General features: G+C 45.6%; 1 protein-coding gene across 2 annotated transcripts in view; it reads right to left on the reverse strand.

Annotated features, from left to right (window-relative positions):
* The window catches only part of LOC143806136 (complement C4-like), an 80,082-nt gene that overhangs the window by 9,133 nt on the left and 57,709 nt on the right, over positions 1-13,240 (reverse strand). Inside the window, exons 34-37 of one of the 2 annotated variants that reach the window (XR_013221401.1) lie at positions 12,649-12,739; positions 12,190-12,264; positions 11,735-11,837; positions 11,096-11,189 (exon numbers count right to left, since the gene is read on the reverse strand). Coding sequence is in view for 1 of the 2 variants with exons in the window: in XM_077286114.1 (XP_077142229.1) it covers positions 11,100-11,189; positions 11,735-11,837; positions 12,190-12,264; positions 12,649-12,739 (359 nt within the window). In the remaining variant the exon portion in view is untranslated. The remainder of the gene's footprint in view (positions 1-11,095; positions 11,190-11,734; positions 11,838-12,189; positions 12,265-12,648; positions 12,740-13,240) is intronic. The other variant, XM_077286114.1, reaches the window with a different exon arrangement.

Below are 13,240 nucleotides of genomic sequence, written 5' to 3' on the forward strand. Positions count from 1 at the left end.
TTGTAAAGGTTGGCATCACTGTAGGCTTGCGTTTACTGTTCCCAACCTGGAAAGAGCCAAGGTTATAATACTTCGTGTCGTACAAAGAGAAACCTATGGCAGAGAAATAGACAACCTCAATAAGGGACAACCCATCCCTGAAGTCAGTGGGCTGAGGAAGCTCGATCCGATTGTTGATCAGGATGGGCTGCTGAGAGTCGGTGGCCGTCTTCAAGAAGCTGAGGTAGAAGTTTCAGAGAGGCACCCGATAATAATTCCTGGACGTCATCACGTAACAACCCTGCTGATTCAACATCATCATGTCTTAGTGAGACACCAAGGCCATTTGTTTACTGAAGGAAACCTACGGGCGGCTGGACTATGGATAGTGGGAGCAAAGAGAAGAGTGAGCAAACTCATCTTCGACTGTGTTACGTGTCGCAAACTGCGGGGCACGTTCCAAAATCCGAAGATGGCCAATCTTCCACCCGACAGACTTAGTACTGAACCCCCCTTCACCAACGTTGGACTAGATGTATTCGGTCCTTGGTCTGTGGCTACACGACGGACTAGAAAAATACATACAGAAGCAAAGTGTTGGGCAGTTCTATTCACGTGTCTGTCCATCAGAGCCGTTCATATCAAAGTAATCGAATCGATGGACACATCAAGTTTTATAAACGCACTTCGACGCTTCATCGCAATCAGAGGCCCTGTGAAGCATATTCGTTCTGACCGAGGTACGAATTTCGTCGGAGCGGCAAGAGAACTCCAAATCCCTTCCAATCTGGACATCGCTAATGTGGAAAGGTATCTAGGCGAGCAAGGATGTACCTGGACTTTCAATCTACCACACTCTTCGCACATGGGAGGTGCGTGGGAAAGGATGATAGGGATGGCACGCAAAATACTAGACTCTATCTTCTTGCAAGCTAACACCAGACTTACACAAGAGAGTTTAACCACGTTCTTGGCAGAGGTCTCAGCCATCATGAATGCCAGGCCACTGACAGCACTTTCTAGTGATTCCGGAGATCCATCCATCCTTACTCCTGCGATGTTACTCACACAGAAAACCTGTGTCCCGAAAGCTCCACTCGGAGAATTCAATGACAAAGACCTCTACAGACGACAATGGAGGCAAGTACAAAGCGTGTCCAACGTCTTCTGGGATAGATGGAGGAAACAGTATCTCTCCACTCTGCAAACCAGGACAAAGTGGCAGAAAGACCGCCCAAATATTCAATCTGGCGATGTTGTACTCGTCAAAGACAGTCAGTCGCATCGGAACGAGTGGCCACTCGGCCTAGTCGTCAAGACCCTTCCCAGCAAAGATGGGAAAGTGCGGAAAGTAGAGGTCAGAGTGTGCAAGCTTGGGGAGAACAAACTGTTCCTCAGGCCCGTTACCGAGCTTGTATTATTATTTTCCCCAAAAGAACCTAATTGTGGCATCTGTTGACGCCAAGCGGGGAGTGTTCTGCCCATCTTAATGTGCAGAAAGTTAATTATCAGGTTATTCAAGTTGTGGCCACTGGAGGTCATCAGTTGCCTACTTTTCATGTTGTTTACCAACTTTTCCCTCAGAAGAGCAATGTCTTCTGGGTAAGTTCCGCCCTCATTCTTCTTGTGGAAGACGAGCTTCAGTAGCCATTTCTCCTCAGGTCTGAAGAGACACATGTGCTCCTGTCTCACTTACTTTCCTACCCCTGTCCTAACGGATCTCGGTACGTTTATAAAGGGTTAAATGCATCTTATGTTTGTGTTAGTATTCAGCCTTATGCAGCTCCTATAGTCTGATATAGTTAGGCAGATAGTTCTCTGTAGCTTGCAGTTAGGTTAATGTTACTCTGCATGTAGATAGATGCATCTTTGTATAGAATAGGGCAGTGCTGTTAGAATTACTGTGTAATGCACTCTGTATAATTCTTGCTGTAATGTCCCAGTTATTTATGTGATTGCACCCTGTATGTGCATATACTGATATGCTGTTATTCTTTACAGTTTTTCACCAGTCATCCACTATGATTATTCACTGAACATCCACTTTGTACATCAACATCATTCACTATTCGATCATCTACTATGAATACTATCCACCATTGTTGTTCAACGTTATAGTTTATGTTATCATCACCCTAATAAATAAGACTTAAGCATCAACACAGTCTGTTTACTGGGATATGGATGAAGGTTTAGCCGTATGTTGGAATCCACACAGCATCCTACGTGGAGGAAGGCAGAACATTACCTTTTATCATGCTGTAGCAGCACATCTTTAGTGCTGGATCCAGCTCTCATGGGGTTAATCGACAACTTCCTTTCTCCTGAGTTACTGTGCTCTAATACTACAAGTTCCATGATGCATTGCACTCACCTGTAACTCTGCACCTGGCACACCCACTCCAAAACACACCCCAACCCCTCCCTCCTCTCCCCCCTCTATCTTCAAAAAGATTTGTGATGTCATTTCTGTCCAACCTCCTCTTTTACATTTGTCCAACCCACACTCCATTGCACATGGATAGATGGATAGATAGATGATAGATAGATAGATAGATAGATAGATAGATAGATAGATGAATACATACAGATATATCTATATATCTATATCTATTTCCATAGATATGTCCATATCCATGTTTCTAAACCCCTTTACCCCTGGAGTTTTTTTCGTTTATCGCTCCCCTTCTTTCCAGAGCCATAATTTTTCCGTCTATATGGCCATGTGAGGGCTTATCTTTTGCGGGACAAGTTCTACTTTTGAACGACACCATTGGTTTTACCATGTCGTGTAACAGAAAATGTGAAAAAAATTCAAAGTGCGATGAAATTGCAAAAAAGTGCAATCCCACACTTGTTTTTTGCTTGGCTTTTTTGCCAGGTTCACTAAATGCTAAGGCTGTGTGCACACGTTGCGGATTTAATTGCAGATCCGCAGGGTTTTTTGCTGCACAGAATTGCATAAAATCCGCAGTGTAGTGCACAACCAATGTAAGTCTATGGGAGCTGCAGACTTGTTGTGCACATGCTGCCGAAAAAGCCGCACCGAAACGCAGCTTTTTTTTTTCCACAGCATGTCACTTCTTTTGTGCCGGACTGCAGCGTTTCTGCACCCTTAGGCCGGGATCACACTACAGCGAGATACGGCCGAGTCTCGCAGGTTAAAACCAAGCTCTGGCACCGGCACTCTGGAGCGGAGCGTGCAGCCGCATAGCAATACATGGAGCTGCATGCTCCGCTCCGGAGTGCCGCTGCCAGAGCTTGTATTTAACCTGCGAGACTCGGCCGTATCTCGCTGTAGTGTGACTCTGGCCTTAGACTTTCTTGAGTCGGGCACATCCGCAGCAAAACCGCAGATGTAAAAAAGATCTACAGTTTTCCTGCGGATGTGGGTCCGAGAAACGCTGCAGTTCGGGAGGAGGGAAGTGTGTGGGCGGTGACTGTGTGCGTGTATGTGTGTGCAGGCGGGCGGGGTCTGCGGGCTGTTCGGATGTATGCGGGACTGTTTGGGTGTGTGCGGGGCTGTGCGGGGGGTCTTTTGGGGTGTGTGTGCAGGCATCATCCGATGGGACTACAAGTACGCAGCATCCAATCTGCAGCTAATTCGGATGTAAGGCTACTTTCACACTTCCGTCGGTACGGAGCCGTCGCAAACCGTCGGCCCGATGTACCGACGGACGTTGTGCTAAATTTAGCACAACATGGGCAGCGGATGCAGTTTTACAATGCATCCGCTGCCCATTGTGATGAGCGGGGAGGAGGGGGCGGAGTTCCGGCCACGCATGCGCGGTCGGAAATGGCGGACACGTCGCACAAAAAAGTTACATTGAACTTTTTTTGTCCCGACGGTCCGCCAAAACACGACGGATCCGTCGCACGAGTGCCCATCCGTCGCTAATACAAGTCTATGGGCAAAAAATGCATCCTGCAAGCACATTTGCAGGATCCGTTTTTTGCCCATAACGACGGATTGCGATGGAGCCCAGAAGACGGAAGTGTGAAAGTAGCCTAATCCGGACAGTGGACACGCACCCTACATTATCCATACATCTATCAATAGATATATCTATCCAGATATATCTATAGATAGATATATGAATAGATAGATGTATGCATCTATAGGTCTATATATGTAGATCTGTCTATACTTTTCATCTATCATCTATCTGTCTATCTGTGTGTAATTGAGTGTGGGTTGGACAAATATAAAAGAGGAGGTTGGACAATAATGACATCACAAATCTTTTTTTTATCAATAATATATCTTTATTTAGCTTTCAAAAACGCATACAAAAACCGCAGAAAAACCGCACCACAAAAAATAAAAAATGCATCAAAACCGTGCAAAAAATGCACCAAAAAATGCACCAAAAACTGCACCAAAAACGCATCAAAAGTGCACCAAAAACTGCATCAGGCTATGTGCACACTTTGCGGTTTTTGCTGCGGATCCGCAGCGTTTGTGGACGCTGCGGATCCGCAGCAGTTTTCCATGTGGTGTACAGTACAATATTAACCTATGGAAAACAAAAAACGCTGTGCACATGCTGCGGAAAAAAACGCGCGGAATCCGCAGCGGTTTGGTACCTGCTCCATGTTAAAAAACCGCAGGTGTCTAAAACCGCAGTGGAAACCGCACAAAAAACGCAATAAATCCGCAGTACTTTTTGCACTGCGGATTTCATCAAATCCGTTGCGGAAAAGTCTGCAGCAGAATCCGCAAAGTGTGCACATAGCCTCAAAACCACACCAAAAACTGCACCAAAACCGCACCAAATACTGCATCAAAAACACAAGAAAACTGCCCCAAAAACAGCATCAAAACCGCACCAAAAACTGCATCAAAAAGGCATCAAAACTGCATCAAAACCGCACCAAAAACTGCATGAAAACCGCACTAAAAACTGCATCAAAACTGCACCAAAAACTGCATCAAAACCGCACCAAAAACTGCATCAAAACCGCACCAAACACTGAATCAAAACCTCACCAAAAACGCATCAAAACTGCACCAAAAACTGCATCAAAACTTCACCAAAAACTGCATAAAAATAGCATAAAAAACCTGAATCAATACCACGCAAAAAAACGCACTGAAAACCGCACCAAGAACTGCATCAAAACCGCACAAAAAAACGGCATCAAAACCGCGCAAAAAATGTGAAAAAAACGTGAAAAAATGCATTCAAAATGCAGCTGCGTTTTCTGCAAGGAGATGCAGATTTTGTGCAGAAAATTCTGCACCCAAATCTGCAACGTGTGCACACAGCATGAAACTGACCTGCCATTATGATTCTCCAGGTCATTACGAGTTTATAGACACCAAACACGTCTAGGTTATTTTTTATCTAAGTGGTGAAAAAAAATTCCAAAGTTTGCTAAAAATAAATAAAATAATTGCGCCATTTTCCGATACCCGTAGCGTCTATATTTTCTGAGATATCGGGTCGGGTGAGGGCTAATTTTTTGTGCGCCGAGCTGATGTTTTTAATGATACCACTTTTGTGCAGATACGTTCTTTTGATCGCCCGTTATTGTATTTTAATGCAAAACATAATTTTGGCTTTTGATTTTTTTCTCTCGCTACGCCGTTTAGCGATCATGTAAATTTTTTTGTTGTATTGAAAACAGCTGACATGTTGCGGCTTTGAAGTGGGCTCACCGCCGAAGCTGTCTGCGTAGCCTTTAAACCCCTTAATGACCTCGGACGGGATAGTACGTCCGAGGTCAGCTCCCCTGCTTTGATGCAGGGCTCCGCGGTGAGCCCGCATCAAAGCCGGGACATGTCAGCTGTTTTGAACAGCTGACATGTGCCCGCAATAGCGGCGGGTGAAATCGCGATTCACCCGCCGCTATTAACTAGTTAAATGCCGCTGTCAAACGCAGACAGCGGCATTTAACTACCGCATCCAGCGGCATTTAACTACCGCATCCGGCCGGGCGGACGGATATGAGCGCATCGCCGACCCCCGTCACATGATCGGGGGTCAGTGATGCTTCAGAATAGTAACCATAGAGGTCCTTGAGACCTCTATGGTTACTGATCCCCGGCAGCTGTGAGCGCCACCCTGTGGTCGGCGCTCACAGCACAACTGATTTTCTACTACATAGCAGCGAACAGCAGATCGCTGCTATGTAGCAGAGCCGATCGTGCTGTGCCTGCTTCTAGCCTCCCATGGAGGCTATTGAAGCATGGCAAAAGTAAAAAAAAAAAGTAAAAAAAATGTGAAAAAAATATAAAAGGTTAAATCACCCCCCTTTCGCCCCAATCAAAATAAATCAATTAAAAAAAAATCAAACCTACACATATTTGTATCACCGTGTTCAGAATCGCCCGATCTATCAACAAAAAAAAGCATTAACCTGATCGCTAAACGGCGTAACGAGAGAAAAATTGGAAACGCCAGAATTACGTTTTTTTGGTCGCCGCGACATTGCATTAAAATGCAATAACGGGCGATCAAAAGAACATATCTGCACCGAATTGGAATCATTAAAAACGCCAGCTCGGCATGCAAAAAATAAGCCCTCAACCGACCCCAAATCATGAAAAATGGAGACGCTACGAGTATCGGAAAATGGCGCTTTTTTTTTTTTTTTTTTTAGCAAAGTTTGGAATTTTTTTTCACCACTTAGATAAAAAATAACCTAGTCATGTTAGGTGTCTATGAACTCGTACTGACCTGGAGAATCATAATAGCAGGTCAGTTTTAGCATTTAGTGAACTTAGCAAAAAAGCCAAACAAAAAACAAGTGTGGGACTGCACTTTTTTTGCAATTTCACTGCACGTGGAATTTTTTTCCCGTTTTCTAGTACACAACATGGTAAAACCAATCATGTCGTTCAAAAGTACAACTCGTCCCGCAAAAAATAAGCCCTCACATGGCCAAATTGACAGAAAAATAAAAAAAGTTATGGCTCTGGGAAGGAGGGGAGCGAAAAACGAACACGGAAAAACAGAAAATCCCAAGGTCATGAAGGGGTTAGGCTATTAAAATAGGGGAACCCCCCAAAAAATGATGTGGGGTCCCCTATATTTTATAGCCAGAAAGGCTACACAGACAGCTGCGGGCTGATATTCATAGCCTAGAGAGGGGCCATGGATATTGGCCCCCCCGGCTACAAATACCAGTCTGCAGCCGCCCCAGAAATGGCACATCTCTAAGATGCGCCAATTCCGGCACTTAGCCTCTCTCTTCCCACTCCCGTGTAGTGGTGGGATATGGGGTAATAAGGGGTTAATGTCACCTTGCTATTGTAAGGTGACATTAAGCCGGGTTAATAATGGAGAGGCGTCAATAAGACACCTATCCATTATTAATCCTATAGTAGTGAAAGAGTTAAAAAAAAAAAAAAAAAAGACACAGCCAGAAAAAAGTATTTTAATATTCTTCATTTAACCATACTTACCATACTTCAGCGCCTGCAAAAAACGTAAAATAATAAACCGTATACTACCTGTCCGCCGTAGTCCAATAATAACGAGGGTCCCACGACGATCTCCCCTATAGAACAGTGACATTGGGTGATGTCACTGCTCTATAGGACCTTCAGTGACACACTGACAGGAGACAATGGCTCCTGCAGTGCATCACTGAGAGGTTACTAGAGTTCACTGGTCTCATTTTATGGCAATTGCTGCGTGGGAAAATTTCTCACACAGCAATGCCAAAAGTGAGACTAGGGACTATTTTCTCACAGGGGCGTAGGAATACATTGTGAGGAATACATTGTGGAAGGATACTGCCATCATTGTATTCCTGGAGCCCCTGGAGAGCGGTCGGATCAGCTGATGCTGTTGCTCTCCACGGGAGATCGTCGAGGGACACTCGTTTTAATTGGATATCTGCGGATCAGGGAGTATAGTGTTTGTTTATTATTTTAATATTTTTTACAGGTGACACTGGCTTTGGGGAACAAAGTGACAAGTGATGGTGAGTATGTAATCTATGTTATATGCACTGTATGTCTATATGTATGTTGTATGTATGTACTGTATGTATGTTCTGCATGTGGCATATTGCATGTCGTGGCATGTTGCATGTCGTCACATGTTGCATGGTGCATGTTGCATGTCATCGCATGTCGCATGTCGTCGCATGGTGCATGTCGCATGTCATCGCATGTTGCATGCTGCATGTCGCATGTCATCGCATGTTGCATGTCGCATGTTATCGCATGTTGCATGTCGTCGCATGTTGTTGCATGTCGTCACATGTTGCATGCTGCGTGTCATCGTATGTTGCATGTCGTCGCATGTTGCATGTCGTCGCATGCTGCATGTCGCATGTCATCGCATGTTGCATGCTGCATGTCGCATGTCATCGCATGTTGCATGTCGCATGTTATCGCATGTTGCATGTCGTCGCATGTTGTTGCATGTCGTCACATGTTGCATGCTGCATGTCATCGCATGTTGCATGTCATCGCATGTTGTATGTTGCATGTCATCGCATGTTGCATGTCGCATGTTGCATGTCGTCACATGTCGCATGTTGCATGTCGTCGCATGTTGCATCTCGTATGTTGCATGTCGCATGGTGTATGTTGTATGTCCTGTATATGTGTGTATGGTTTTTATTTTACATTCAACACATTAGCCGGATGATGGGACTACTACTGTCCCATCATTGGCTAATGTGTCACTCACTGTCACTGTAGCAGGCATCATCCGATGGAACTTGTACTCCTATCGGATGATGCCTGCACACAGTGACGCCGCCGCCACCACCACCGCACAGCCCCGCAGATTCACCGCACAGACCCCCGCCGCCGCACTGATCACCGCACCGGCCACCACCGCACCGGCCGCTGACCCCACCGCACCGGCCAACGCCACCGCATTGGCCACCGCCAACGCCACCGTACCGGCTGACGCAACCGCAACAGCCGCACATCTCAGCACATGAGCGCGGCCGGAGCAGATCCCAGCACAGCTCCGCCCCCAGCACAGCCCCGCAGGCAGCCCCCAGCCCCGCCCACAGCTCAGTCACTCTTGAGTGACTGCTGCCTGTGGAGCCTGGGTCATGTCTGTTGCTGACGTCACGTCAATTTCCAGAGTCTGGAAATTGACGTGACGTCGGCGGAAATTAGCGGCAGCTGCAGCCTGGGGGTCACGTGACCCGGACTCAGCCGCCGCCATAGCGCCGCTCACAGGCGAAAACGGCAACAGAAGGTATTTATAAAATTGATTAGGGGCCCTGGGGGGATACATTGGGGGGTTAACTGAAAGTAGTGGACAACCACTTTAAATATCTGTGAGGAGGCTATAGAGCGGAATATCATCACAAAAATCACAACACATCACCCCTACCCTAATTCAAAATACTAAGGATTATCTGTATGCTGTCTCTAACATCATGTCCTCCCTCTATCTGAAACTAAATCTCTCCAAAACAGAACTTCTTGTGTTTCTCCCTTCTACTAACCTCACTCTACCCAACATCGAAATTACCCTGGAGGGTTCAACCATAACTCCCAAGCAGCATGCCCGCTGTCTTGGGGTCACTTTCGACACCGAACTTTCCTTTACTCCCTATATCCGATCACTCACTCGCTCTTGTCACCTGCATCTTAAAAACATCTCCAGAATCTGACATTTTGTCACCTTTGAAACTGCTAAGACTCTTACTGTCCCTCTTATTCATTCTCGTCTGGACTACTGCAACTCTCTTCTGATCGGTCTCCCTCTTACCAAACTTTCTCCTCTCCAATCCATCTTGAATGCGGCAGCCAGGGTCATATTTCTGTCCAGCCGCTTCACCGATGCCTCCATCTTGTGCCAGTCATTACACTGGCTACCCATTCGCTACAGGGTCCAGTATAAACTCATCTCTCTCACCCACAAAGCCCTCCACAGTTCTGCACCGCCTTATATCTCCTCTCTCATCTCTGTGTATTGCCCTACACGTGCCCTCCGTTCTACAAATGACCTAAGGCTAACATCCCCCGTAATCAGAACCTCGCACCTCCGTCTCCAAGACTTCTCTCGTGCTGCGCCAGCTCTCTGGAATGCACTTCCCCAGACGATCAGACTGATACCTAGCCCCGACCTATTCAAGCGCGCTTTAAAAACTCATCTCTTCAAACAAGCCTACCACATCAACTACTCAGTAAACTAACTTTGCCCTGTTCCCTCCTTCCAAATATTATTCTAAATCTGCACCCTACTATTCATCTGTCTCCACACCCTCCATGCACATGATAACTGCACTTGATACCTGACTATTGCACGTAAACACACGGGCTGATGACTGGATCATGCAGCTTTGTATGAAAATCCCTATTTATTATAATTGCCAGACCTGAAATAACAAGCACTTTTCACCTATTGTGTCCCCCCATTTCCTTGTAGATTGTAAGCTTGCGAGCCGAGACCTCACTCCTAATGTCACTGTTTAAATTGTCTTAACTCATACCGAATCTATTGTCTGTACATGTCCCCGCTTAATTGTAAAGTGCTGCGGAATATGTTGGCGCTATATAAATAAAAATTATTATAATTATTATTATAACTAGCACAGCAGCCATGTCAATGAAAGACGGAGGAAGGAGAGAACAGCTTCACAGGGGAAGCCCACTGTGCTCTGAACATGCAGCTTCAGAAGCACAGACTAAGTAGCCATACCAGACATGGCCTATGAGAAGACTACAAAGATGAATATTGTCACAAAAACACAGCTTGCACAGCCATATTGGTAAAATGGGGGAAAGGGAGGAGAACACAGACCTGTGTCAGAGAGCAGCTTTACAGGGAAAGCCCACTGTGCTCTGAACATGCAGCTTCACTAGCACGGACTGAGTAGCCATATCAGACACGGCCTATGTAGAGCCAACCGAGCTGAATATCATCACAAAATTCACAGCTTGCTGAACCATATCAGTAAAAGAGAGGGAGGAGGTATAAAGCAGAACGGCATCAGAGAGCAGCGTCACAGGGAAAGCCCACTGAGAGTGGAACATGCAGCTTCACAAGTGGGGACTTAGTTGCAATACCAGACACAACCTATGGACAACTGCTCTGTTTTTGGGACTAAAACCGCTTACAACCACTTTAAGAGGTGCGCATGAGATGCTCCCAGAGAATTGTGACACTTGCACACATCCGCTGTATACTTACCCTCGGCACACTGACAGACATCCCCTGAGCACAGCGTGCTTATCATGGTGGATTTATCCGGACCCCCGTAGAACACTCTGCACTGATTTTCTGCAAGAAGTCAATGAATGCACATAATGAAACTTCATGGCAGTCTGGATCTTAAAAGTGGACCTTCCCTTTTATAGATGACCCGTCCCTTTTATAGATGACCCGCCCCTTTTATAGATGACCCATCTCTTTTATAGATGACCCGTCACTACCTAGAAATATGTATTTTTTTAACCTGGTGTAAATGCCGCTGTTCTCCTAAATCCGGCGATGTTTTTCTTTTTTTCCTGCGCCTCTCCATTCCCAAGATATGGCCTCCTGTACCCTGTATAAAAATCTAGTCTTTTTAGACAAGTGGGTGTGGTTCTCAAGACCACACCCAAAGTGAAAAATTGAGGATCACGCCCACTTAGTTGAAAAGTCTAAATTTATATACTGAGAAAAGGAGGCCGTATCTCAGGGACAGAGAGGCCCAGGAACAAAAGGAAAACGTTGCTGGATTCAGGAGAACAGCGGCATTTACACCAGGTAAACTTTTTTTTTAACATATTTATGGCACTCGACAGCTCTGCTTTAAGACTTTGATTTTAGTAAACTACTCTTACCTGGCTCATAGAAATCATACAAGATGGCAGAGGCCGGCTGCAGGGGGGAGATGGTCACTGTCTGGACCGCCTCGAAGGTCACACATTCTCTAGTGTTGGAGACCTTCAATAAGGAAAAAGTTAAAGTGCAAGGAAAGATGGTGGATGTGGAAATTATGGAGGAGGAGAACATACAGGGTCGTGTAGAAATATATGATCACACCTCTGAGTATTAGATCCTATATTGTCATTAAAGGGAGACTCCAAATAAAACCGAGGGGCGGGGCATGACATAGGGATCCCCCTTATGGAGGTTTTGGAGTTTGTGTCATGCTCCGCCCCCTCAGATCCTGCACCTTTAAGAATGTGACTTTTCACCCTTTGACTTCAGATTTCCAGGGGGCAGAACTGACCCTGTTGGAAAGATGAAGATAAGTTACCATGAGATTATTATCTCCTTTGAGAACTTTTCATACCGAATCGAAGTACATGATGAGTCTTCCTCCCCGGATCTCGTAGTGACTGATGTAATTCTCAATGCCATCCTTCAGCTGTAAGGAACAAAAAAAAGATCAAAATTACTCACAGACTATGACAAATCGAGAAGATCGACCTGAGGGTCCTCATGATCTAGTAGAAGTTTGGTAACAGTTGTGACTCACAGAAATACATTAAAATAAATCTAAATACAAAACTCTGAAAATTTCAGAATTTCAGTTTTCTACTTCCTGCCCCTTTAAAAAAAAAGAAAAGAAAGTTTTGCCCCTAAAAACACAACTTAACAAGAAAATAAAAACAAACCTCATGCAGCAATGAAAAAAATCTAAAAGTGATGTATTTCTGAGGTCTGGGGTGAAAAAAAAAATAAAGAAGCCATATCATAGAGGCCAGAAGCGTCTGTGGGGGAAAGGGGATGACAAGTCATCATCAGTCACCTTGTTCAGATCTTGAGCACTGGGCTCGAATCCACTGAGCAGCGTAATGTCCACGATCGCCATGCCGGATGCTCCTGTCTGGGATTTTCTCCTGGAAATACAGTTTCAATAGAGGCTACAGAGATCTTCTCCAAAGAGCAAAAAATCCCAATAAAATAAAATAAAATCCTCAAAAAAATGGAAGAGCTGCGTGACATCCAGCAGCACCGACCCTTCCTACATCTATCTGGAGATGCCAATGAGTACGATGGTGGAGGAGTCGTCAGCAAACTCTTCCAGGATTCAGGCTTTATGTCGGAGTCACAGACACGATAACGTCATTAGATCATGCCTGCCGTGCAAAGCCTCAGTCCACACAATGCACAAAGTGGAGCTGAACATCACGGAAACGGGGCAATAAAACTGTGAGGGGAGCTGTGGGGGCATCATACTGTGTGAAGGGAGCTGTGGTGGCATCATACTGTGTGAGGGGAGCTGTAGGGGCATCATGCTGTGTGAGAGGAGCTGTGGGGGCATCATACTGTGTGAGGGGAGCTGTGGGGGCATCATACTGTGTGAGGGGAGCTGTGGGGGCATCACACTGTGTGAGGGG

Source organism: Ranitomeya variabilis, chromosome 2 (genome assembly GCF_051348905.1).
Source record: "Ranitomeya variabilis isolate aRanVar5 chromosome 2, aRanVar5.hap1, whole genome shotgun sequence".
In the NCBI taxonomy this organism is placed as follows: Eukaryota; Metazoa; Chordata; class Amphibia; order Anura; family Dendrobatidae; genus Ranitomeya; species Ranitomeya variabilis.